The sequence below is a fragment of the Kwoniella bestiolae genome, chromosome 5 (genome assembly GCF_000512585.2).
Source record: "Kwoniella bestiolae CBS 10118 chromosome 5, complete sequence".
Lineage (NCBI taxonomy): Eukaryota > Fungi > Basidiomycota > Tremellomycetes > Tremellales > Cryptococcaceae > Kwoniella > Kwoniella bestiolae.
Genome location: NC_089245.1, coordinates 1627551 through 1654010, shown reverse-complemented (window position 1 = coordinate 1654010; position 26460 = coordinate 1627551). Strand labels below are relative to the sequence as shown.

The 26460-nt window shown below is 46.3% G+C and overlaps 10 protein-coding genes across 10 annotated transcripts; 4 read left to right on the top strand and 6 right to left on the bottom strand.

Annotated features, from left to right (window-relative positions):
• Positions 1-188: 188 nt before the first annotated feature.
• I302_107006 (uncharacterized protein) lies at positions 189-1874 on the top strand (the record flags this gene model as incomplete). Its single annotated transcript, XM_019192346.1, has 9 exons — positions 189-191; positions 257-367; positions 428-552; positions 678-895; positions 1051-1254; positions 1344-1427; positions 1481-1555; positions 1632-1787; positions 1858-1874. 9 exons carry the CDS (start codon positions 189-191, stop codon positions 1872-1874), a joined length of 993 nt encoding a protein of 330 aa, XP_019045343.1.
• A 162-nt stretch (positions 1875-2036) lies between these two features.
• I302_107005 (uncharacterized protein) lies at positions 2037-3098 on the bottom strand (the record flags this gene model as incomplete). Its single annotated transcript, XM_019192347.1, has 2 exons — positions 2037-2483; positions 2619-3098. The coding sequence occupies 2 exons, from the start codon at positions 3096-3098 to the stop codon at positions 2037-2039; spliced, it is 927 nt and encodes a 308-aa protein (XP_019045344.1).
• A 408-nt stretch (positions 3099-3506) lies between these two features.
• On the bottom strand, positions 3507-7557 carry I302_107004 (uncharacterized protein; the record flags this gene model as incomplete). The annotated part of the gene is made up of 9 exons (XM_019192348.1): positions 3507-3717; positions 3849-4024; positions 4187-5251; positions 5302-5664; positions 5745-5978; positions 6041-6333; positions 6416-6836; positions 6992-7348; positions 7438-7557. 9 exons carry the CDS (start codon positions 7555-7557, stop codon positions 3507-3509), a joined length of 3240 nt encoding a protein of 1079 aa, XP_019045345.1.
• A 425-nt stretch (positions 7558-7982) lies between these two features.
• I302_107003 (uncharacterized protein) lies at positions 7983-8858 on the top strand (the record flags this gene model as incomplete). The annotated part of the gene is made up of 4 exons (XM_019192349.1): positions 7983-8026; positions 8100-8166; positions 8240-8339; positions 8497-8858. The coding sequence occupies 4 exons, from the start codon at positions 7983-7985 to the stop codon at positions 8856-8858; spliced, it is 573 nt and encodes a 190-aa protein (XP_019045346.1).
• A 187-nt stretch (positions 8859-9045) lies between these two features.
• Positions 9046-14992, bottom strand: I302_107002 (uncharacterized protein; the record flags this gene model as incomplete). The annotated part of the gene is made up of 28 exons (XM_019192350.1): positions 9046-9103; positions 9177-9284; positions 9352-9408; positions 9509-9725; positions 9793-9878; positions 9937-9989; positions 10067-10189; positions 10282-10603; positions 10668-10837; positions 10918-11119; positions 11182-11387; positions 11451-11663; positions 11754-11883; positions 11941-12046; positions 12101-12228; positions 12296-12385; positions 12455-12768; positions 12822-12926; positions 12995-13165; positions 13215-13393; positions 13455-13680; positions 13763-13877; positions 13953-14128; positions 14191-14367; positions 14448-14531; positions 14593-14713; positions 14774-14802; positions 14885-14992. 28 exons carry the CDS (start codon positions 14990-14992, stop codon positions 9046-9048), a joined length of 4074 nt encoding a protein of 1357 aa, XP_019045347.1.
• Positions 14993-15226: 234 nt separating this feature from the next.
• I302_107001 (uncharacterized protein) lies at positions 15227-16184 on the top strand (the record flags this gene model as incomplete). Its single annotated transcript, XM_065870389.1, has 4 exons — positions 15227-15235; positions 15297-15758; positions 15859-15991; positions 16111-16184. 4 exons carry the CDS (start codon positions 15227-15229, stop codon positions 16182-16184), a joined length of 678 nt encoding a protein of 225 aa, XP_065726461.1.
• A 368-nt stretch (positions 16185-16552) lies between these two features.
• I302_107000 (uncharacterized protein) lies at positions 16553-16831 on the bottom strand (the record flags this gene model as incomplete). The annotated part of the gene is made up of 1 exon (XM_019192352.1): positions 16553-16831. The coding sequence occupies one exon, from the start codon at positions 16829-16831 to the stop codon at positions 16553-16555; it is 279 nt and encodes a 92-aa protein (XP_019045349.1).
• Positions 16832-17615: 784 nt separating this feature from the next.
• On the bottom strand, positions 17616-18722 carry I302_106999 (uncharacterized protein; the record flags this gene model as incomplete). Its single annotated transcript, XM_019192353.1, has 1 exon — positions 17616-18722. One exon carries the CDS (start codon positions 18720-18722, stop codon positions 17616-17618), a length of 1107 nt encoding a protein of 368 aa, XP_019045350.1.
• A 2345-nt stretch (positions 18723-21067) lies between these two features.
• Positions 21068-21950, bottom strand: I302_106998 (uncharacterized protein; the record flags this gene model as incomplete). The annotated part of the gene is made up of 5 exons (XM_019192354.2): positions 21068-21083; positions 21152-21243; positions 21303-21488; positions 21569-21841; positions 21918-21950. The coding sequence occupies 5 exons, from the start codon at positions 21948-21950 to the stop codon at positions 21068-21070; spliced, it is 600 nt and encodes a 199-aa protein (XP_019045351.2).
• Positions 21951-22591: 641 nt separating this feature from the next.
• I302_106997 (uncharacterized protein) lies at positions 22592-26382 on the top strand (the record flags this gene model as incomplete). The annotated part of the gene is made up of 11 exons (XM_019192355.1): positions 22592-22696; positions 22755-22846; positions 22917-23211; positions 23278-23559; positions 23619-23945; positions 23999-24763; positions 24816-24890; positions 24953-25075; positions 25129-25411; positions 25465-25820; positions 25903-26382. 11 exons carry the CDS (start codon positions 22592-22594, stop codon positions 26380-26382), a joined length of 3183 nt encoding a protein of 1060 aa, XP_019045352.1.
• Between the last annotated feature and the right edge of the window lie 78 nt (positions 26383-26460).

The following is a 26460-nucleotide window of genomic DNA, read 5'->3' as shown; positions in this document are numbered from 1 at the left end:
TATCGATAATTGCACAGTGTGTTTTAGGTGCTGGATGGGTATCCATTGCCATCTTACGTAACACTTCACTCACCTCCACTTTGTCTGTGTCAACTGCAGCACGAAGCAATGAATGATGACGATGAACATGTTGATGATAACCTCAAACACTTGTTCAACAACCTCAACCACCTCAACTCTAAGCGAACATGGTGAGTGTAGCTGCTTTGATAGATATGTTCAGAAGCATTCAGCTGATGATGGGTGATTGGCATAGCACGGCATAAAACGAACTCGTCTCACACCCCAAGCGGCAGAAGCCAAGAAGTTGAAAGAGCAGGGTAAGATTGAGGCGTATTTGGCATTAGAGCAGGATGTTCTAGGCAGAGTAAGTTTCTTGATGGTATGCCTCTGCATGGAAAACGCTTATCATAACTCATGTTTACAGAAACGAAGGAAAGAGTATACGACCGAATTTTTGGATCAAACTACTAAGTTATTGGATCTGAATCCTGAGTTTTATACGATATGGAATTTCAGGAGGAACATATTGTTGGGGCTGTTCCCTTCCCTGTGAGTGAGCCTTCCCTAGGACCACACAAACTTTGCTTTTGCCCATAGATGTGCACGATATTACAGTCTCCAACTCTTCGCATAGTGGTCTTTCAAGTCGTTGATCTTAGCTAATTAGTCTGCAGATCTCCCGAAGAAGTAGTCTCCCACCTAACCACCGACCTGCGCTTGACCACCTCCTACCTCCTCGTTCACCCAAAGGTATACTGGATATGGAACCACAGGAAATGGTGCTTGGAGTCTGTACCCTCTGGGCCCGGGGAAACGGTCAAGTGGAAAGAGGAGTTCTGGAAGGGCGAGTTGAAGTTGGTTGAAAAGATGTTGGATGCTGATTCGAGGAATTGTGAGTGTTACGTCGAGCTTTAAATCTTCTCCTCAACCTTCCACACACAAGGTTTCTCTCGCCATTTTGGGCGAGACTTCTCTCCTTCTAATCTGGTCAGAATCAAACATATTGTAGACATTTTCAAGATATCAGTGCTGATCATCAGTACGTAGTCCACGCATGGGACTACCGCCGCTACGTTCTTTCCTCCCTCCCCACTCAGAGACCATTATCAGATGAATTGAAATACACCCAGTCAAAGATAGAATCAAACTTCTCGAATTTCTCAGCTTGGCATTGTAGGACCAAGACGTTGTTGGCCATTTGGGAGAAAGAGGGGACGGGAGAAGAGGAAATAAGAAGGGCCAAAGATGAGGGTGGGTACTGTTGAACTCGAATACACTTATTTGGGCGAGCAATTTATGCGGCGACAATGCTGAATCTGGACTTCTGCCTCTTCCGTCAGAGTTCGAGCTTGTCACTCAGGCGCTGTGGACGGATCCGAATGATCAGAGTGGATGGTTATACCATAGATGGTTGATTGGTTCTGGTAAGTCCTGTTCGAGCTATTTGACCACCCAGCTCATTTCAACTGATTCACAGCGCCACCTCTGGAAGTCTTACAGAGGGAAATCAAGAACATTCAGGATTTGTACGAAGCCGAGCCAGACTCGAAATGTACGTTTGATACCCTACCATCTCCCATCATCTTGGCGTTCGAAAGATTCCTAGCTGAAGCAATCTTGATTCGCAGGGTGTATCAACGCTTTGGCGCATTATACGCTCCTCTTGTCCAGAAATCAGACAACGAACGATGAGGATCAGATACGGTTGAAGGAGGAGGCTAGACGATTATATCAGAGATTGGAAGAGGTTGATGGTGATAGGAAGGAGAGGTATAGGGATATGGGTATGTATGGCCCGTACTTTATCCTTTCCAAACGGAGGACCTACAAGCTGATGCATGTCACTACTCATAGCCGAACGGTGCTTGTAACCATCATGCATGGAACTCAATTTGTGATATACGTATATGTGTACTTGACCCTGATCAAAGTAACTCTACAGTCATGCCAGCGCACAATGTCGTTATCCACAGCAGACCTTGAAACATAGTCTACTTTGGCTCGAACTCGACACTTTCGCTGCATCCATCATCTCATTTTCGTTTGACGAATTGTCTCCTTTGTAATTGCCAAATCTCATCCTTTAGACTGACCTCCACATCAGCCGTCACACCTGTGATCGTGGATAGCTTGGAAGCGGATTGACATTGATTCTCGAGTATCCAATTAGGTTTCTTCTCCATGCCGAAATCCGAATTGACATTCAATCCCAGAGTCAGAGGTACCTTTTTGATCGTTTTATGACCACCGTCACTGTCACCGTCGCATCCGGGCAATACACTGAAGGAGGTCTTATGTTGTATCCCACTCGATCCAATCTGTTCCTCCTCGAGTCCGAGCCTAACGAGCTCGAGGTTGAGGTCGATCTCGATATCAGGCGAGTTCAACCATTTATCAAAGTGATGATTGTCGAATAGAGCGGCCGATAATCCTCCAATCGACGTCGAGCCAGTATTAGATAAGATCCTGTCTCTAGTTCTCTAGAGTATGCAGGATCAGTATAGGACATTACATACTTTCGAGGGTATAGTGTTCTTTTTCGACAGCTACCAAATACAGTACAGCACAAGGGTACTGTAGATCCGGAAGATGGGAGGCCCGAACACTCAACTCACATCATCCAGATCCTTTAGGGAGAATCGACAATCAATCACAGGTGTACCATACACCACCCAATACTTCGCGCCCTGCCCCTGGTCCGTCCCTTCCTCTCGTTCGCGTGAGTTGAAATCCGAAGCCTCATAACTGACCATAGGGAAGAACCTAGCTCTGACGTCGATCGATCCGCTTTCGCCGTCAGTCATCGAAATATCAGTGTTGATATCTTTGTCTTTTGAATCATCAGTATTTGACGTATCTTGATATACAGTTTCCCCACCCGTATCGGTACCAGAAACAGGGACAGTGTCGTGTCCGGTCTTATTTGCATATCTGGATTTGTAATTTCGCTTTCCCACGGATCTAGATCCGGAAGAAGATATATTGAGATTCATCTTGTTTCGGTCGTTCTGCTTTTGGAACATTCCGTACCGAGTGGAAGATAGGCAGAAACGGGATGGTCTCGACCCTTTGAGATTTGCGGCTGAACGAGGCATTGTCGTCATGAGAGTAAGATCAGGACCGGTATTGTCAAGTTGGTGGAGAAATGAAGTACGGATGACATCTGATCAAACGGGTCGCTTTATATAGATGGGAGAACTCAGGCAGAGTGCACACCAGACCAACCATTTCGAATTGCATACTTATATACTCCACAACTTCTGCAAGTCAAAGGATCGATCCTATTTCCCACGACCTGTGGGCAAGCACGTCTTCATGACTCATCACTCTCCTTTCCAGAACTTCAGATGCTCTCTATACGATAGATAGTCGATATGAGTCCACCAAACCGTGCTCGCGCATCAGAAGATCAAGTTACGACCAAAGGAAGTTTATCGAGCTCAGTGAGGTGCTGTGTAGATCAAATGTGCATAGCAGTACCGCTTGAACACACAAATTCCCATCTATACAACATCATCCAAATCCCTTTCCTTACCCATCAATCCCCGTCCAAAAGCCCCCGCAACAACCTCGAACCCATCTTCCGAATCTCTCACCTCATCTATAAAGAGGTCATGTCGATCTGCCAGTCGAGTCTGATTACGACGTAGTTCACGAATGACGCTGTGTTGTCTTGCGCAGAGTATACATTCTGGTTCTGAGTCGGATAGGCATCTAACAAAGGTAGAGAGTCAGTGCATGATTTGGGGAGTGATAGTTGACAGTATGACTGATTCATGCCATTTCATCCATTATGGATGGAAATTTGATGTGACGATGCGACAGAAGGATATGACGTTACTCACCTCTGGTGATAGCTATGTTTACACATGAAATGGACACTCGGCAAGTCCAACTGTCCTCCACAAGCAGCACACCGTGTAACTTGAAATACCTCAGGTTGGTCAACGTTCGATAGATCTTGGATAGCCTTTTTCTTGGTAAGAGTTTCAGATCGGTAAGATTCGACCAGGTGTTTGTCCTATGTTTACAACCCGAACAGTATTAGCCTCGATTGCTTCACAAGGTAGAGCCCATTATGAGAAGGTGAGGAGGTCTCAATATAGGTATGCAAAACGCGTCGTCTTTCCAATGATACTCTCCTGAGATGAAAATCAGGTGGAGAGGGGAAGATCAAACCCACCGATTCTACCTGCTCCTTGTTCTCCTCTACCTTCCCCCTCAACCACTCCTTAACAGTCCCAACACTAGCCACCCCATTCCTACTAAGCAGCTGAATAACAGCCAGCGGGGGTAATATCCTATATTCATCCACCTTCTGCAATATTTTGATAAGATCTCCATGATGCTTCGACAAGATCCTCGGAGAAGAGGTCAAATACCTTAGAACTAGAGGGTATAATCCCAAATTACTCTCCATCTTACCGTATATCTCTAGATGTTCTAGGACCTTCTCCGACTGGTTCTGGTCGATGTAGAACCTTATTATATCTTCGTACATCCCCATTTGTTCCCATAGGTGAATCAAGCCTTTATCGAACCCCACCGTCGAGCAGAGGATCAGAGCGTGCATTGGATCGTAAGGTAGGATTTCATTCGATATCACAGCTAAAGCTTTCTGACTCGATCGCTCGTACATATCTTTATCGTCTGAATGGGTCGATGAGAGGTATAATTCCAATAAAGCATTCCAAACAGCTCGTTGATCAATCGTAGTGGGATCAGAAGGTGGAGGTAAATCGATATCCCTTGAAGGTTTTGGTACACTAGAAGATGAAGAGGGCGAAGCGAGAGATTGATTCCATAGGGCCAAAGCAACGGATTCAAGAAAAGTGACAAATAGTTCTCGGTGATCGACAAAGTGCGCGAAATACTGTCTTGGAGAAGGTGGTATATAACTCGGTTCATCTTCTATTATCGGTGCTGCTTCTAATCCCGTTCCACCATTGGGTACATCGCCTTTCTCGCCATTCGGCTGAGGGGTGGCACCATCGGTTTGAGCGGAAGATTGAGCACCGGAAGGTGTGTCCCCTGTAAAGAGACCTGTGACTCGATTATAGCCCAGATAGGATAGCATTGCGGGGCCTGAAGACGTTGTAGCGTTTCCATTAGGTTTAGAATCTAAGGCTGGTGTTTCCACCTTCTTTTTGCCCAAATCTCCGGAACATAGATCGATAAGTAACGCGGTGGTAGCTTGAGGTTCAGAATTGAGCAGAGTACGACCATATCGAACCATGTTCTCCTCACACTAAGTTTCCTCATCAGCTTTGCTCACACACTAGGGGATCATCAGCTTACCGCTTCCGGACCTAGTCCTCTGAGATACCTCAATGCCTCCCCGATCTCACCGGCATCTTCAATCTGAATTCTCAAATACTCCTCGTGCCTTCCAAACTTCTTCGCAAGGTAGGTAGCATGCTCGTAGAACCCAGCTTGTCTACACACTCTGATAGCCGTATCCAAGTCGAAAGGCAGTTCTTCGTCTCCGGAGATCTCGGATCGTCTAGCTTCAGTTTTGATGAAGCTGTCCAATCTTGCTCTGTCGGAAGTCTTGGTATAACAGTTGAGAAGCAGGGTAGTATGATCAGGATTAGCTAGGCCGCGCGAATGCAGTTCTTGGAGGTAGGTTGTCAGATTGTGTATCCGCTGAGCATCGAGGAACTATACACATATCGAGACAAGAAGGTAATGGTCAGCTGATGACTGCCTTCGTCTGACATGTCAGCTGAGCCGATACTTACCTTCCGTATCACATAAGAGGGCTGTAAATTGCCCAAAGTCTTGACAAATTGACCCATCGCACCATCAAAATCACCCTTGGTGTACAGATAATCACCATACCTCCTATGTATGTCCGCAACACCACTTTCACCCATCCCCTGAGATCTTGCGAGACTTATCGCCAGAGTGTACAGATTCCTTCGGTATAGTACATCAAGCTTAGCAGAAGTAGAATGTTCGGTTAATCGAGTGAGCTATTCAAGCATTGATATCAGCTAACACCACTCAATGACAGTCCCAGCTATACTTGACTGACTTTACTATTCCCTCCATAGACAAATATCCCCCCCCACTGACAAAACACTTCTCTCACACCATCCCTATACGTCCCGCTATAACTGACTAGCTTATTCTGCAGGTCGAAAATGGTTACTTTGGAGATATCACTTGATGAGGTCGATGTTGCTGATCCTTCAGAGCTGGTAGTGGCGTTGGCTTGTTTCGAGACGTAATGCCGTACAGTTGCCGAAGCTGAATTAGCAGATGGGTAAAAAGGTGGTGAGATTATGATCAAGTTGTGGTTATACACTGCAATTGATGATTTAGGACCTGGAATACAAATGATGTCGGTTTCATACATCAGTAACCTTGAGTGACATTAAAGGAATAAACGGGAGAAAGCTGAACCCACCTTCATAAGCATAACAAGCCCCTCTCCCTTCATTGCTATACAGATAGATAGCTTCATCCCTAGCAACTATCATCTCCTTTTTCTGCGAATCCATCACTGCGCAGCCCAAGTCACATCCCAGTTCATCTATCGTTCGAGTCTCTGAGCTACCGCTCTTGCCAGATACAGGGGCGGACAATATCCTATTTGTCGTAACGATGAATAAGGATATTCCCGTTCCAGTTGTATCTTGGGGTTCACGGAATCCTAATCCCGTTATAGGTTCTTTCGATTCGTGTATTACCCTGGCCTTGGGAAGGGCAGTCAGAGATGTGGGGGAAGTTGTTAGGGATTGTAGTAAATGTCGGTAAAGGAGTACTGTTCCGTCGCCTAGGCCTATGGCCAGATGGGACAGGTTGGAGGTAATTGCGATTGATGATACCTGGTAAAGCAGAGCAGACGTGAGTCGCTTGAACTCAAGAAAGCAGAAGGCTGCGTGATCAGGAGGATCTCAGAAGGTGAATCACAGTGATAAACATCATCCGATGATCATCGACCTTAAACGGTCTTCAGATGTCAGGTCACCACCACACTCACCGGATGAGGTCTCTGACCATGTTGTATCCTAACATTCCTAACCAACACCGGCCCCCTCTCCCTCTCGGCAGTACCATTCCCATCCTTCGTCGCACTCTTCCGTTTCTCCTCTCTCGTCAAGTCCCAGATCTTCAACACGGGCCATCTACTCCCCTCTTCCTCGCCTATCGCAACTAGTAGGCCTCCAGCTTCCATCAGCGCTGTAGCTCGGCCATTGGTCTCCCACCCTCTGAATGTGCGTTCGACGTTGAAATGGCGGTCTAGGAGGGTGATGTTGGATGATGAGGATACGATTAGAGAGGGTGGGAGCGGGGAATTGGATGAGGTTGGGGTTAGGATTATTGGAGGGGTGAGTGACTGAACGAGTGAGATTAGCTTGAATTAGGACAGCTTCGTAAAGATCAATCCGTCTAAGACAAAGTTCGTAGATGTGGGAATATACATACACTCAAGGACCGTGGTGATTGAGCCAAATCATCGTTGTCTTTCACATCATCCACGTCGAAGAATGTGAATGAACGCCATTGCGGAGCCGATGGTCCAGCGGGAGAAGGGAGGGGCGGCATGGGTTGAAGGGAAAGGCAAAGGTGTAGAAATAGAGAAGGATTGTTTAGCTGTCACAATAGCTGGAATATGCTATGTATATATCTCGTCAACAAGCACCTCTCCGTCGTCATCGACAGGGTGCTGCTCACTGGCGTCCCTACCTCCACTCGGATCAACATGAGACTACTGCAAGTATACTAGATGGGTTACGTAAATAAACTCAATACGACTAGTGGAGGTAGTTCACCTGGCGCATCCAGAAAAACAAAAATAATCGAAAAGCATTCATCATGGCGACATCTCATCTTCATCCTGTGAAAGACGACCGTCTCATACGCATAACCAGCCAGGGGCGGAGCATAATTCCAACGAACAGACGGGCTATCGAGGTATTGAAGGGCGATACTCAGAAAGAGGTTGTGATATTGAGGACAAACTACCCAAGATGCCTCACGCAGATTCAAGCTACATCCCCTCGAGCATAACGACGTGAGTTCCATGAGCCACCAGCGTTCAACTCACCGGGCCAATCTGACATCTCCGATTTGGCGGTACAATCTAGGAAATCAGAATTCTATGAGCACGTCATCACGCATCTCGAAGCGTTGTTAGAAGGAGAGAGGTATTGGGTGAGTCATATCAGCTATCATTTTACCAACCGAGTGTATGGTATGGTAGCTGACTGACCTGATTAACTTGTAGGTAACCAATCTAGCTCAAACATCTGCGATACTCTATCATTCGTATCTTGCCTGTGGTCTATACGGAGGAGAGAGTATACATCCAGTGGTAAATTGGTGTGGTAAGTCATCCTCTCTCGAGCTATCATCCTTCATTTTCCAACCACATTACTCTCTCGACTTCATACTTCTAAATCACAACATCATCAGACATAGACTCACGCAGATGAGCACCTCATAAATCCGCCAGCAAGATTGTAAAGCTAATCCCAAAACCAGGATTCTACCTCCACCCTCCCTCCCATCCCCATCCCCCCTCAACCTCCCCCCTCCTCCTAGGCCCCTACCAAGGTCGTCCCGCCTGCCTATCCATAACCCCCATAAAGGGCAAAGGCGTCTGCGCCGACGGCTACCTCTCCCAGCGGACATTGGTAGTGCGAAACGTAGAGGAATATCCAGGTCATATAGCCTGTGATGGCGAGACGAAATCTGAGATTGTCGTGCCGTTACGGAATGACAGGAACTTGGTTATAGGGGTGTTGGATTTGGATAGTACGCTTTTAGGGACGTTTGATGGAGATGATGAGAGGGGGTTGGAGAGGGTTGTGGAGATTTTGAGGAGGGGGTGCAATTGGTCTTAGCGATGACTTATGATAGAATGTACAAGGTAGACTAGAAGTAACTTATACGTACATATGCATAAGACACGAGATATTTTACAGACAAACTCATGCGACATGATTTACTCGTAAAGGGTCATTATACACATCATAACACCTAATTTATCTCATCCTTCTTTCGATATCCTATCCTTCCACCCACTCCACCCTACCCAACCCTCTGCCTCTCCAATATACTCTTCTGAGAAGCGTCCCTCGATACTCGCCTACGCATGATCAGTACAATCCAGTCAGGGCGTTTTTCTTATTCCAGACCCTCAGAGAGTGGAGTCGACCCACCAGTAATAATCCACAACGTCATACGCAGCCAACCTCTGTAGGAAACCCTCGTCATGCGTAATAACGATCAATTGGAAATTCGCCTGTTTACGTCTTTCCCGGATGATCCTTCATTACAATTGACTAGATCAGCTATTATCCTCTAAAATCGAGCAGCTGACACGATGTAACTCACTCTGCTAAAGCCTCAGCTAACGCATTGATATTTTCTTGATCGAGATTGGTAGTTGGTCTATGATCCATAAGTTAATCAGCTCTCGATCAATTCGCGGCATTTAATTCCTGTCGGACAACTTCTCCATCCATGTAGGTGGAATGAACCGCCCACTCACTCATCCAAAGCCAACACCCCACATCCTTGTCCGAAACTCTCTGCCAAAGCCAACCTAATGATAATACTAGCCAGAACCTTCTGTCCAGCCGAACACCTCCCTCTCATATCCAACTCCACATCATTCTTAACCATGACTACTCGATAGTTGTAAGATTTTCTGGTAGATGTCGAAGTGGTCTCATCGTGGTCTGATACTATCCTAATACCGTCGATATCTAACAACGAAGAACAGGTTAGCTGATTCATACTTCGTATATGTTGACTTGGTATAACGCAGCTTACCTGTCCCTTGATATGTCTTATTCCATAGATGTCCGATCGTATCGTTGATCTCATCCATTTTGATCGAGTGGTATTTCAGGATAGCACTGTCATAAAAACGTCAGCTTAATAGAGAAAACTTTCACTATCTGTACAGCGACGCACTTATCTAATGCTTTCCCGTACTTCTCCAAATCGTTATTCGCATGTTCGCTGACCTAATCACCCAACATGATGTTAGCATATCCCTTATACATCCATCATCATCTTGCAGAGCACTGGAAAGAGTACCCACCTTCGTCTTGATCAACTGGTCCTTGAACTGCTTATCAATATCCTTATAATCGCTCTTCAGCGTCTTCTCAGTCTTCTTCCTATTCTCAGTCATAGCCAGCAATTGACCAGAGTACAAGTGGACCTATCAAATACCCCAACATCACAATAAGAACTATCAGCTTTCTAATCCCATTTCCGATGAAATTGTCGAGCTGATCAAATCTATCGACCCACCTTCCCACCCACGTCCTCCTCCTCATCCATCATATCCCTATACTTCTCGCTAAACTCCTTCCTGGACTTAGCAGCAGACTCTAAATCCAAACTGTCCAATTCCCTCTGAACTTCCGCGACTCTCTTCCCATCATCTCGATATTTCAAATTATTACTGATGTTTCCCTTGAGAGATTCCGCCTTGGACAATTCAGAAGATAACGAGGCAATGGTACCTTCGATGGTCGTCCTGGCATCCTGAGCCACGGAGATCTCTCGTTTGATGTCGGATAGTAAAGCTTCGACTTCGCGGATTTGTCGGTCATTCCCTTCTGCGATGTACCTACAGACCACCAAAAAAATATATCATTTACCACACTGAGTATCTTCAGATGTAGTTGACTCACGCCTGACAAGCTCGATGTTTGCCTTCTACTTCACTCATACTAGACTGATACAATCCCACTTGAAGACTCGCATCGTTCTCCGAGTTCTGCCTTTCAGCTCGATATCGAGTCAACGCTTCGTTCTTCTCTCGCCAAGGGGCTTCGGCATTTTGAGCGGCAGTGTCGAGCTCCTAGAACGGGCGACAAGGATTGACGTCCGCTAAATCAGATCCCGACTCGAAGAGCATCTTGTTCAAACCAGCTAACTCACCTTCAACTCAGCTTGCAACCCTTCCAAGCCTTCTCTCATCTCCTTCAAAGCCTGTTCCTCCCTCATCCTTCGTTCCTGCTGAGATCTCAACTCCCCCATTTTCAAGGTCTTTCGACTGATATCGTCCGCAGCGCTTCTAAACGCGTTCGTTTTCAGCTCCTTCTCAGCGCTCAGGGACTGTTGATCTCGAGAAAGGGTTTTACTATGATCGAGAATAGATCGAATAAGCTTTATCCATGAATATATGTCAAGGAGGAAGCCTACATTTCGTTCGAAACTTGATCAACCTCTCGCTGAACTTCCTCAACAGTCTTCAAAGATCCCGTACTTTCAAGATCCCTCTCCAGTCTTGAAATATCAGATCTAAGCTCTTTGAGTTCGGTAAGAGTTCGAGATACCAGCGCGGCAGCTGATTTGAGGTTTTGCAAGTCTTGAGCAGCCAATTTAGCCTTTTGAACTTTTGTTTTGGCCTGATTATATAGGTCTGTCGTAAGCTATCATATCTTCAAGCAATCGGCGAAGAACCAGCTCACCTCTTCGACTTCCTCTTGTACCTTATCCAGTGCTTCACTCTCCTCCTGTACCTGCTTCTCCAAAGAGGGAATGACGTTCTCTCTCAAGTCAGCACACTGTGCAACAGAAGGTTGAAGCTTTCTAAGAGATTGCAAAACCCCATTCCACTGCTCTTCCTCCTCCCTGTACTCTTTCAAGCCTTCAGGTGAATATGAGTCTATACGAGATTGTACCTGAGAATATCGAATATCAGCTATCTACTTCCGCGGATTTTCGGGCAATCAAGTAGCTGAAGGAAAGGCTCGAGCGACAGGGTAGCTCACATAGCGATTTATCGTTCTTTCCTGATCATGCAAGATCTCCCTGTCACACCCATAACACTTATGCTTAGTCTTAGCGACTTGTGCGAACTTCTCCCACAGAGCTTTGTTCTGCTGAGCATTGGCGATTTGGCTGAACAAATCACGGTCAGCTACTTTTCGTGATCTCATACAGATTGAAACAGCTTACTTTCTTCTGTAATCGACTTCTTCCATAGCTTCATCAACCGCTTCATCGACAGTAGTTTTTTCAGTCTCAGCAGCAGACAGACCATCTCGTACGGATTTCTCCAACCCTACATAAGCAGGTCAACATTTGCCCTAGCGGAAGGGGCAATAAAACGACCTACGACTCAATTCATCTTTCTTAGACTTGAGTGTTTGCTTGGCGATATTGAGTGAAGTTTGCAATTGCGATACATTGCGATTGGCAGCTGCAGATGCTGCCTCGGCATCATGAAGATCTCGATCCTTACGTCTTTAGTGGATGTTGACATGAGTTGTTTACTATCTTTCCACAAAAATCGTCAGAAATCTCAACTCACCCAGAAGCAAGCGCGATCTTATCTTCCATCGTTTCAGCGTCGATATCAGTCCCAACAAGCTCTTTGAACCTGGTAGCATGGGTCGCGATACTATTTGAAGTGGATTAGCCACACTCTTCCGCGTGAGCTTCCCGAGCGTCTTCAACAACCGATACTCACCTACTGTCCACCTGAGCAGTCTTACCACCAACCTCATTCCTCTTAATAGTCAGCTGAGCTCTCGAATCAGCCTGTCTGTTCAACGCGGACAACTCTGCATTGATCTTATCCCTCTCAGCTTCTTTCTGCCGAACAAGCATAGCTTTCTCTCTAATCTGCTCATCGTATCTTGATTCCCTAATCTCAGCTTCCAACCTGGATTTCTGCTCTTCATTTTCGGTCAATTTGCCTTGAAGGATCGAAATTTCGGCATCGAGGGAAGTGATGGAATCGAACGAAGCTTCGGATGATCGGATTTTATCGTTAAGTTTGGCCTGTCAATGACAATTAGCAAGACTAAAAATATCTGAAGGAGAGCTTGACATACGATTTGATCTTGTTTACTTCGCTTGGTAGCTAGAGCAGATGCTTTGGTATTGGAAAGCCTATCCAGCTCCGCTTGTAACTCTCGTTCTTTACGAGAATTCTCCGCCTGTTCTCATATCTGGTCAGCTGAATGATCGGTTACTTGGCAAATGTGTTAGCTGATCAATCACTCACCTGCAGCTTCTTCAGATCATTCTCAGCCTTTCTAACCAGCTCGTGCATCTTCTCAACAAACTCCATGATCTTGTGATCTTCCAAAGGTGAATAATCGTACCCGGAGAAATCGTGAGTTTTGGCAACTTCTCGAATGACAGCTTCTCTTTCTCGGAGATTCTTTTCATACATCTGCGAAAATGTGTCAGCTGCTATCTTCCGTAATAGAGGGTCAACTTACCCTTCGATTAGCAAGTAATCCACCTTGTTTACTAGCCAGAGATCTTTCTTTAATTCTCAAGTCTTCCAATACACTCTCCTCCTTCTCCTTGAGTGATTCCTGAGTAGACTTCTTACTTTCGATAGATCGAAGATGAGCATCGAAGTTGTTGAGCATGTGTTGTAGTTCGTCGGTACTCTCTGATATGTATTACGTGATCAGCTACATCGCTGGAGGGCTGCTCATCATTAGCTGACTCACCATTCATAACGTTCATAGTGCTCAAAGCATGTTGTCTATTCTCTTCGTACATCTTCTTCTTATCCTTGAGCGATTCAGACCTTTCGAAAATTTCCCTAAACTCTCTAGCTTCGTTGTAGAAATCGGCATTACGGCCTTTAACACGTTCAAGCTGCTCTTTGAGATTCTCTAGCTGGGTTTGCTTGGAATTTTCTTGGTTGATAGCGTCTTGAAGGTCTTTACGCATCTGAGCAATGATACATCAGCATTTAGTGTCTCTCACAACATATGCAATATAAAACAGCAGATAGGTAGATTGCCAAACTCACTCGCTCAGCCTTATCCTTATCTGATTTCAGGAATTTCAACCTTTCCTTATCCACCTTCAGCTCTGCCGTTCTTTCCTTCCTCAGCGCTTTGATATTATCCAAAGCTTTGGTATACCTGAATATACGCGAAACCATGCGTAAGCTTACACTGAATATCTCGAGAAGTACCTGTATGGAGTATGAAGCTTACTTGGTGGCTTCAAAGATATCATCAAACTTCTTCTTCAGCGCTGCAGGCTCGGATAACGGCCAATTTGATTCCTCCTGATGACAGAAGATGACATTTTCAAGGATTGATTTCGATACACCTAGCAGTAAAGGTACTTCTTCATCCATCTCTGAGCATTTCGTTGATATAGTATTTCTCTGATTTTTGTTCATCAGCTAACTTGTACTTTTCAACGAGGAAAAGGAAGCCGGGGACTGACCTTTCCTTCTCCACCATCTGGATCGGTCTTAGCTAAGATACCTTCCAAAGTCTTCATAGTCAATGCACCTGTCTTCTTGGTTGTCACTTGCAGATTTCTGGTAGCTGTCATTCGTTGTCTGTTGACATTCCAGAATCGGAGTCGGACTTGAGCTTTGACTTCTTTCTCGTTTGCCATCTATAATTTATATTGACATCAGCTATCGCTGCTGTTGACTGTCAGGCAGCTGATCTGAGGTGAGGAAAGTGGATACCTACCTTGGGATCATGTACGAATGCTCCTCCCTTGGTATTTGGTGGCATATCACCTGTTGTAGCGTACTTGAGACATTCGATGATGGTCTGTGACGTATACCTCATAAGCTTATAAATTTAAAAACAAAGAATTAAAAAAACAGCTTACCGTCTTTCCACTACCATTATGCCCCACTATCACAGTTAAGGGCGAATAGAATTCGATAACTTGGACATGCTTGTCGTCGAAGGACCGTATCCCTCGGATGGCAAGTTTGTTGAGAGATGCCCTGTGAGCCGATGTTAGCTGCTTGTTGTTGATTCTTCTGTAGACTTGACACTGAGCTTACATTGTGATTGGGAGAAGTAGCCGGTGAAGCTACCGGGCTATCAGATGATTTAACTAGACTTTGAGGCTGGTATTGGGGATTGTTTGTTTCCCAAGCCTCCTAATGATTGACGGCCTGCGGGCTATTCTGTTGGTTTTTCTGTCGCCTGATCAGGGGATGATGGGGGGAAGATGATGATGATGATGCAAAGAGAGGAGGAAGAGGAAAAGCAATGATCATGTCCTCAACCTGATCACCTCCACCTTGCTTGGGTATGTATGGATGCGTCAACCAAGTCGGAATTGTGCCTGAGTGCTACAGGGTCAACAGAACAGCAACCGTGGGAAACTAGTCCGCTTGAGTGTTTTTGGGTGGCAAGTCAAGTGAATCGAAATGCGAGTCATCAGAAAACATCTATCCCTTCTTTCACCTTGTCAGTATACCAATCACAAAGCATAGCAAGAACCATATACAATGTCTTGGGTAAGCTTACCATAGGCTGAGTAGTCCAGTCATAAGCTCACCCCATGTGCATCTATCGCAGCTTGTCCCCTCCCTCCCAACATGGGCACGAGCCACCCCAGCATCATCGTCCACAACCCCCATAGAAGAAGACGACGTCGACGCACCTCCGCCCTTCCCACTGCTTAACTCGCACCAGCGCTCCTCAGCCCCTGCACCATCATTCTCAGTGGCTCCTCCTTCCCCTAAGAAATCATTGGAAGATGTCGAACCCCCCTCCGATCTGAATATAGCTATATCCGACTCACCATTGGGGAACATGGCTCCTCCGCCTAGTACAGTGAAGAAACCAAGCTTTGGAATACAGACAGGGGGCTCAGATCCATCTGCTCAAGAGGCGAAAGGAGCGGTGAAGAAGAAAAGAGCTAAAGTAGCTTTGACGCCTGGGCATAGTGCTTTGGATTGGGCGAGGTTGACCAGTAGCGGGGAGGATCTGAGGGGTGTGAGTGGGTTTCAGAGGGTCACGATGGCCGAGTTGAAGGAGGCGAGTAGTGTTTCTACTATATCGGTCTGTGACCGAACCACCACCTTGCATGAATCTTTTTGCAAAACAGTTAAGCAGAGCTGAGCTTGATTGGATATAGCACAACACCCCCGACGACGCATGGTCAGCATTCAACGGGATGGTATACAATATCACACCGTATCTGCCTTTTCATCCGGGTGGTGAGGATGAGTTGATGCGTGTGGCAGGGAGGGATGGGACGAAATTGTTTAGTGAGTGGCCATCGGTCTGGCCAGATCTGATCATCTATCAAGGCTTTTCTCATCTATTCAAACAGATGGTCTGGTCAAGGGTTCATAGTATGGACTGCTGATATCAGCGCTGCTTATAGTGCTCACTCATTCCTGGGTGAATATGGACTTCATGTTGAAAGAATGTATGGTTGGGGTATTAGTCAGGGGGTAGATGGTCATCGAGCAATTGAACGGCAGTTGTAATTCTTCTTTCAGAAGATAGACATCATAGATATCATTCAGACCTAGTGCAGTATCAGGTATCGTTCAGGCTTTGCAATAGCACGTCACATCATAATGCATGGATGGGACAATGTACAGTACCACATAGTGCACTGAAGGATGTGTCGTATCCTCAGTATAATAAAGTATGCTCATTCCTTCTACTCATACAGCACTGATCATCTTCGCTCCTTCGATTTTGACGCACGATTACGGATGATACAATGGATGGACTGTACGAACCGACAGATGAGTCAAACAAAACAACCAGACATACATGTATTTCAAACTGGACAACCCACCTCGACCCCTACACCCCTAGCCCAACCCAAAGATCTTCTCCCACTGCTCATCCTCGAAATGCGCAACAACGCACACCCCCTGAGGATTGTATGCGATGGAAGCGGGTGATACTCCGTTCTCCTTAAACTCCTGTAAGAGGTTGATGAGTTCCGGTAACATCTCCTGGGGCGTCACGCAATCCGCGTATTGCGTTTCGGTCGCTCCGGGCTTAATATTGATTATCAACATCTGCACGGTTTCAGGCGGGTCGTCCCTGTCGGGAGCTGTTAGTGGACTCGGGTTCGATTCGCTCATCCTGTCGAGATCGGGTCCTGGATGGGAGATTGCTAAGAACGGACGACTCGTCCGCAACAATTCAACTCGAGGAAGAATATTTGGCAGTATCACATCACACACTGGGGAGAAGTTGCGCGATGGTCCGGCTGGCGGTGAGCGGGCATGCGCCATGCATGACAACGCTCATTACGTAATAAAACGAAAACAGCGAAACATCAATTATGCGCCAGGAGAAGACAATGCATCTCTGTGCTATTAAATTTCACCGAAGGAGCTATGGAAGAGTGGGAACGCAGAGAAAGAGAAACTCCATAGAGAATACATCATGAAGTGGAGGAAAAAGGACGAAGATCAATAAGAAACTTATCGGACATCTCCCATTTATCCCTCGTTCTTCTTAATTCTGAAGTGGAAAGAAGCATTTAGAAATAACTATTGGTTGACAATCAAGATCAGCTTTTGCGAATTGCTGGGGTCAATCTGACGGTAGCAGCTCACCAAGGTCTGCCGCTGGTAACGTTGTCCAAAGAAGACGATTGTCGGCGGACCAGTTGATCTCGAGAGTCCGGGAAAGCTGGGAAGGAATAGAAAAACGAAACATTGGCGATAGAAAGACCGAGGGAATTGCATGGACATCCAGAGAATTGAGGTGTGAGGAGTTGTGAAGTGGCGAGAAACAGGAATAATGACGGAAAGAAGAGTAGTTAGGCTTGATGATAAACTGAATTCGGTAGTTATCCAACGCGAAGGGTAATTAGGATTATTTCCGATAGCCCATGCGTTGTCTACCAAGATGTCAATTTTAGACATCACTTCCTCCGCATTCAGATCCCATAATACCAGAGTAATCACTGCTTGAACATTGGCAGTCTCCCAAATCTCCGTATCCAGTATTTCCCGTCCAGATCTTGACTGTTGCCCAGAACGCGGCATCGTCTATAACCGAAAAACAACCCCCTCTGGTACGACCGTTGTCCAGAGCGTTGATGATTCCCGCATAGTTGTCATGGAAATCTTGCCAATACGGATCAGCATTTCTTGCTCCGTCAGCCGCCCAGAACTGGAAGTTGATCTGCGACCAGTCATCCCTCTTGGTCAAACTTGCCGTGTCGTTACTTGCGGCCTTCACGATATAAGACAATCGTGCGGGTCTGCCGTCCTCATCGACGGAGGCCTCGGCATCGGTGAGAAGAAGAGTCCCGCCAGTCTGGTTACTCGCCAGAACAATATCGCCATCCAAGACGTAGGTAGTCAAATCATCCCTCTTCTCCAGTCCCGTGATTTGGTCGTTCGTCACCCGCCATTTACCCTTTGCGAGTACACCTGTTGAATTTCGTTTACCGTCCCGCTTGTAGACTCCGTCCTTCTCCCCGAAAGCCCAATCCCCATTTTCCGACCAATCGGCCAATGGATTCGCGAGGTCTTCAACAGAGTGCCAAGCTTTGTATTGAGATAGCGTTGCGTCCGCGCCGCTGAGTCCGGTCAATGATGAAGCGTACGAGTTGAGGTATCCAGAGTCATAGACGTGTTTCGAGTTCCTGTTGGGAGCTTTGTATCTTCCGTCGTACCCTCCCTTGCAAATGCAGGATTCACATGCAGCCCTCTTCCAGCCCGATGCCATCCGATGACTTCTGCAGGTCTTGGAGCCTCGGTTGTACTCGCACCAACCGTTCTTGCCGTCGTATGGGGCGCCACCACAGGCGATCGAATCGCAGTTGTACCTGTTCTTTCGGGTCGTCATGTAACAGTAATCGGCCTTAGGTACTAGCTCCAAAGATGCTGTCCCATTGTCCGTCGGTGAAAGAGGCGGTAATGCAGATGCCGGTTGTGTTGTAAGCGATAGAAGCAGGCACCACCCCATGAGTGTCAAACTGCTGCAGAAGCTGGATGAGCTCTGATACCATTTCATCTTCGGTTATCTCCTCGGCGTACTGGTTTTCGGTTGCTTCGACGTTGAAATTGATGACTAGTAATTGGCAGCTCATGGATTGGAGACTCGAGGATGAATGATGGATATGAGTTCGTGTTCTGGGGAAAGAACATCAACCCCAAAGGTGTTTCGAGGATGGAGTCGGCGAGGAAGAATGAAAAAGGTGTTTGTTGTTACTGTTTGTTGAATGTCGAACCCTCCTTATATATGTTGGCGGACGAGGTATAGTGGAAACAAGCTAGACTCAAGATGAGGGTGAAGATGAGGGTGTTCTCCTGATCTTGCGATCTTCCCATAAATAAGACACCGTTGCGCCGATTCGCCAGGAACGGGCTTTCATGATTTGTATCCGTATGATTCTCGAGCGATGTTTTTTCATCCGCAGGTCGATCCAGTAAAAAACCTTGTGCCTATCGAGCTTCACAGCCTGATAGGGGACTGAAGAGCTGCAATTACGATAGATCTTGGACAAGCCATCCGGACAATGATCGATGGCGGATGCAAATATCGGAAGAAACGGGCTCTTCGACCTTGGAGATCATCTCTAGGAAGGTAAAATAGCACATTGGGTTAGAACACGCGGAGAGGCACTCGGAAGATGAAAGATCCTATCAGATTCTATCGTGCCTATCAGCGTCGGAAGCACCGACAAAATCCGTTATCTTAGATTTTCCAGCTGTCAGAGTCAACTAACTTACCTATCCGATCAGACCAGTCTAAAAATAGAAGGTCAGTTACTGATAGGCACAAGCGTGCAGATTTGCGCAAGTGCCTGGACAGATGAGAAAGCGAGTTTCACGGAAAATAATCACATGGGCTGTACAATCGAAGGGTATTGAAAGAGATTCCTGATCCTGCTTGGACTTGCCTATCAGACGAATACGTCTACTTACTTATGAGCTGTACAGCGCATTCAGATCTCTACACCGGCTGCCGAGTCACGAACCTGTGCCTCACCAGGGAGGATCCTGAATGTCACCCTCCCCCACGCGAGTCACAACCTGCATCGCTCTGATCGGAAATTCACCGCCTCCGCGCATCTCGGTGGTCTGCTTTCTATGCAGACTTTCAGCCTGATGGCTTTTGACGGAAAGCTTGTATTGATCATCAACAACCACTTGCTCTGTATGGAATCTCATCCCGAATGGGAATTTCCTTACACACGCGTGATAAGGTTCATCACGGCCGGCTGCCACAGCCACAGCTTATTACCAGTTACCAGGCACTTTGCCGGTCGCTAAAGCAACCCCTGCAGGATTGTGTATAAGAGCGAGATACCCTTTTCAAGCTCTCTTCCTCGCTCTTGGTCTTCGTATTGTTTCACGGAGACTCGAGCAGATGTTGTCAGCCCCGTACTGGAAAGCTTCTGCTTGTTGTCGCATTTCATTCATCCAAGATGATGCTTTGAACACCAGCTGTTCCTTGGTCAACGTGCCATCATCTTGTGCGATGGAATGATACCGCATCTTTACGCCCATAGGTCAAGTGACGCGGCAAAGATACAACTAGCTTCGTGACATGTATTATGGACACTGCGGCACAACGGAACAACTTCCATGAGGTCTCAGAAGGTCTGGTTGTACTTCATATACCGTGCAATGCGACTTGAACCATTTGAACGTATGCTTGCTAGCCATGCCCTCATTTCGTCCCCCTCCGGAACAGACCCTTGTCTATCGAGCAGAATTGTAACAGTAGAGAAATGCGGACTATGATGTTTGTATAGCCAGGGGAAGTCTTCCACCTACAGCAACTCATTTCATGGCCTTATAGTAGTAGCAAGACTGAAAAGGAAATCGTTTGATGTCAAGAAGCATCTAGACAACCCAAAGATAACAACTACTCTCGCATATACTGCATACCATCTGTAGCGTTGAAGGTCCCACTATTACGGAATGGAGATAGTACGTCGCTCTGACATGCTATGCATCGGCTTGAAATACAGATCTGTCTCACTCTACAAATGTCTCTGAGACATATGAAAACAGTATAAATATCAGACCAGGTGATAAAGTATGATTACACGAATTGATAGAGATGTATCACGGGATAATGATAGGAACGGAATCTCATATCGGTTGGGATCGAAATGGGTTAGGTCGGATAGAGCATATACAGGTGTAACACAGTGAGGGGAGAAAGGCAATCATGCTGGAAATGAGGAAACAAAGTCTTGTTCGACATTGTCGTTTCATGTGGGATTGTCCACAGAACAAAAAAAATGTAAAGTAGGGAGAGATCGGAACGAAAGCGGTCCGGCTGGAATGCTTGCTGGGTGAGAATAGAGATGGGACTCTGCTTAGTCCGCTGATTTGTATGGCACATCACCATTCGAATTCACTAGCCGTCGAGAGATGTCAGAAGCATCAGCAACGGTCTGCTCATTGTGTATACGTAAAACAGCTTACCCGTTACATTTGGCAAAAAGATAATCTCTCCCATTCACATGAATCATACCATCTTTAAACACCGTCTTCCACTTATTTTTGACTCGTTGGACCTACCCCACTCAAAATCATTAGCTATCTCTCTCCAGTCCGGGTCGATAGGTCCACCCACCTTGTCGTACACACAAAACACAATATCCGTATCACCATCATCGTCCCCACCTTCCGCATCATCCCTCAACTCGTCATCTGAATCATCCAAATCTGAATCTATTATATCATCTCCGGGTAATAATCCTGCTGCATTGGGTTCGGGTCTATTCGGATCTAGAGGGATAACAGGTTTGACGTCTTCGCTCTGATGCATTAGAGGTAACGTATAAGCTAAACCCTCTTCCTTGTACAGATATTTCAAGTGTAAGGAAGACTAAAACCCACAGCACCACCCCTTATCCTCATGATATCGTCCGATGGTTCAGCTTTCACCCTAACATCTTCGCCTCCATTCAAATTTCTGCCGGGTAATGCTAATCCCTGACCTGGCGGAGGGAATATACTTGGTGGGGAAGACATGACGTTAGGTGGGATGGTGGAATTGGGTGATGTGACTCCTTCAGCTTCTCCTCCTTCTCCTGGTTCGGGTGAAGAGGAAGACCCGGGCGCTCGGGCAAAATCTGCTACGCGGGTTTCCAGAAGTCTTGCTTCCCATTTCTACAATAAAAATCAGAATCAATACCAGCTTTCAGTCTGCAAAAGTAATAGAAGCTGCGATGGGAAGGGCACCCACCGCCTGTAGGTTCAGAAGCACCTCTTCTTCCATTCCATACTCTTCGAAATCCACTTTGACATTGGCGATAACATCGTCAATGATTGATCGGTATGTCTGGGGCTAATAGGATTGAGGAAGATGAGTATATGAAGGTATTCTGGTGTCAGCTAATGCTTGGGCTACAAAACGTCAACTGACCACGATCTTGTTCGACCTTGAGTGGTGGAAGAAGAAGACAGTGTCAGCGAATATGACTCAGGCAGCGTGGATATGTATACATACATTGTGATCGATTCGCTTGATGCCCCAAAGTATCTTGTATTGAAAGGATCAACTAGTTGGTATCATATGATTGAGATGAGAATTCGAGTAGACGAAAACCCCGTATAGTGATATGTATGAATTATCACTTTTGATAAGATGGGGGGGGAATGGGTGGACCAATTCAAGATGCAGGGTATATATACCTTCCCACCACTGTATGGGGCAACAGTACAAACCTCCACTTGTTAACCTGTTTGCCACCGAGTCAATCATTATTTTTCCCATTGTTTATATTCGTTTTATCCCAGATTTTCTGAAATCACAGGTCTGTACCTCCACTGTCAACAGCTGTTTTTGCGTGAATTATTTTGGCATAATCCTATCCAACATCGTTCTTTTGGCAGCTATAAGATCGATACTAGAGCAAGATGAGGAAACAGTTGGACCCACGTATACCGGCGCTGATCAACAATGGGGTCAAATCGAATCATAGAAGTTTCTTCGTCATGGTGGGAGATAGGGGAAGGGATCAGGTCAGTCAGGTCATTCTTCATTGTGCTGTGTAGCTGACAATGTGATGGCCTTATTCAGGTGGTAAACCTTCACTTCCTCTTATCTCAAGCTAGAGTATCCTCCAGGCCGAATGTCCTATGGTGTTACAAAAAGGATCTAGGATTCACAACGTATGTTACTGCCGACCTACTTCCTCGTCCCCTGTCGTCGCACGACCAACTGATCTTGTGTACAACTTAGCCACCGAAAGAAGCGAGAGGCCAAGATAAAGCGAGACGTCAAGAGAGGGATTAGAGAAGCGAACGAGCAAGATCCATTCGAGCTATTCGTGGCCGTGACAGATATTAGATACACATACTACAAAGACAGTGCAAAGATATTAGGTCAGACATTTGGAATGTTGGTTTTACAAGACTACGAAGCTATCACACCGAACTTACTGGCTAGGACGATAGAGACGGTCGAAGGTGGTGGTATCGTTGTGCTGCTGCTGAAGACTATGAACAGTCTGAAGCAGCTGTATGCGATGGCTATGGTGAGCTTGCGAATCACCTAAAGTCCCGAATCAGCGAAGCTAACAGCTTATCGCATATGTGTCTAGGACGTCCACGCGAGATATAGAACAGATGCACACCAATTCGTCCAACCTAGATTTAACGAGAGATTCATCCTCTCTCTCGGATCATGCTCAGATTGTCTGGTACTAGATGACGAGTTGAACGTACTGCCCCTATCGAAAGGAAAGGACATAACAATCGGGAAGAACGATGAGGATGATCGAGGGAGAAAGAGGAAAGCAGAGGAATTGAAGGAGATGAAAGAAAGCCTGGATGGTGTAGACATCGTCGGATCTTTAGCGAAGTTAGCAAAGACAGTAGACCAGGTATGTCAGCTGTCAAGCGTGCACTGAACGACCTTCAGCTGACTTTGTTGGAAATTCAGGCAAAAGCCCTCTTGACCTTCGTCGAAGCTATATCCGAAAAGACCCTATCCTCCACCGTCGCCTTGACAGCAGCCAGAGGTCGAGGTAAATCCGCAGCATTAGGATTAGCCATCGGTGCAGCTCTGGCCCACGACTATTCCAACATCTTCGTTACTTCCCCTGATCCTGAAAATCTCAAAACCCTCTTCGAAATTGTGTTCAAAGCTCTTGATGCGTTGGGATATGAAGAACACATAGATTATGATATTGTACAGAGTACGAACCCAGACTTCAAAAAGGCGATTGTTAGGGTAAATGTGTTCAGAGGACATAGGCAGACTATTCAGGTGAGTAATGCCTTAGATCGGTATGGAACAATTGAATTGACCTTTCAATCTAGTATATCTCTCCTGAAGATGCTCATGTCCTTGGTCAAGCCGAATTGGTCATCATCGATGAAGCCGCTGCCATTCCCCTTCCTCTTGTCCGGAAACTCATTGGTCCCTACTTGGTGTTCATGGCATCCACCATAAATGGTTACGAAGGTACCGGACGATCCTTATCTATCAAACTCATCCAGCAGCTACGAGAACAAACTCGACCATCGATAAGCAAAGATCCCGCACCGTCGACTGTCACTTCCAACGCTGGTCCATCCAAGGCATCCTCCGCTGGTAGATCTGGAGCAGGTTTGGTACGATCTCTAAGAGAGATCAAGCTGGACGAGCCTATCAGATATTCCCCAGGAGATCAAGTTGAGAAATGGTTGAACAACCTCCTATGTCTCGACGCCACGATCGTATCGAAGAATGTGCAAGGTTGCCCACATCCCTCGAAATGCGAATTGTACTATGTCAACCGAGATACCTTGTTCTCTTACCACCCTGCCTCCGAAGTATTCCTGCAGCGTATGATGGCTTTATACGTTGCTAGTCATTACAAAAACTCGCCGAACGACTTACAGATGCTTTCCGACGCTCCTGCCCACCACTTGTTCGTATTATTACCGCCAATAAAGGAAGATGATAACTCGTTGCCTGATCCTCTGGTGGTACTGCAGGTAGCATTAGAAGGAAATATCAGTAGGGATGTAATATTGAAAGAGTTGAGTCAGTCGGGAATGAGGAGTTCGGGTGATATGATACCTTGGTTGATATCCATGCAGGTGAGTTCAGCTTTCGCGTCTGGAGACATCGCCCAAGCTGACTGTATCTTAGTTCCAAGACAACGATTTTGCGATGTTGTCGGGTGCTAGGGTGGTCAGGATAGCTACGCATCCGGACTATGCAAGGGTGAGTGAGCTGGACAATATGTGTAAATCATAGTCAGCTTACTGGTTCATTGTGTCATATAGATGGGATACGGAGCTCGGGCAATCGAAGCGTTGAATTCTTTCTACAGTGGAGAATTATACAATTTCGATGATGCACCGGCAGATATGGGAGAATCGTTTGAAGATGCTGCAAAGGTCGGACCCGTAAGTAACGCTTCCGGGTGTATTCTTTCGGATCATGCTGATGATGATTACAGAATGAAACATTGCAGAATGATACGGTTTCTATCCGAGATGCTACTCGAATGCCACCTCTCCTCCAGCGGCTTTCGGAACGTAAACCTGAACAGCTAGATTATCTCGGTGTATCTTTCGGTCTGACCAGGGATCTATTGAGGTTCTGGAAACGTGCTGGATTCATACCGCTCTACGCAAATCAGAGAGAGAACGCTTTGACTGGAGAATACACCTTTGTGATGCTTAGAAGTCTGTTGAACAATGTCGAGCAGACTGAAGGGTGGTTGACGGCCTTTGCTCAAGGTAAGCTTCTTCACCCGGGAACGGAAACGTCAAGCTGACACAACGTCTTACAGATTTCCGTCAGCGATTCATGAACCTCCTCTCTTACTCTTCATTCCAGAAATTCGAATCCTCCGTAGCCCTATCAATCATAGAAGCCGCTTCTCCTCGACTTCCAGCTGCCATCAACTCACCGAAGAAAACGATAACGGCTGAAGAGCTGAATGCCCTGATCACTCCGTTCGACATGAAACGATTGGAATCATACTCGGATAGTATGTTGGATTACCATGTGGTCTTGGACTTGGTACCAATCTTGGCGAACTTGTTTTTCAGCAAGAAATTGGGTGAGGACTGTACGCTTGCTGCTGCTCAGCAGGCTATCTTGTTGGCTTTGGGATTGCAGAGAAAATCTGTCGAGGCTTTAGAGGTAAGTCGGGACATTTCCATGGTGCATAGGACAGAAAATAGTGTGAATATGGGATACTGATATTGAGTGATAACATGAACAGACCGAGCTTGGTATAACAGCTACTCAGTGCTTAGCACTATTCGGCAAGATCCTCCGTAAATTGACCAAAAACCTACAAGACATCCAAAAAGCCTCCATCGCATCTACACTACCATCGCAACCCAATCCTATACAATCCTCGTCCTCCTCCAGATTCCAAGCATTAGATAAAACCATTGAGGAAGACTTGGAAGATTCTCTGCCAGTATCTGATGAGGTCAAGGCCGCTCAGAGGGAAATTTTGGATACCATCAATATGGATGAGTATGCTTTACCCTCCACAGGGGATTGGGCCAACGCCGAGGAACAGGTACAGAAATTGGCTAAGAATGGTGGAGAGGGAATGAGCACTACTATGACTGTTAAATACACTAAAGAGGACGACAAGAAGAAGGGCGGGAAGGACGGCAAGGATGGGAAGGCGAAGAGGAGGGTTAGTGAGGGTGAGAAAGGGTCGAAGGGGAAGAAGATGAAGGTGTAGGTCCGAGAAGGTATGGAACGACAGCGATGTATCGCACTTGGTAATGCATCTACATATAACAGGCATGCATATATCCAT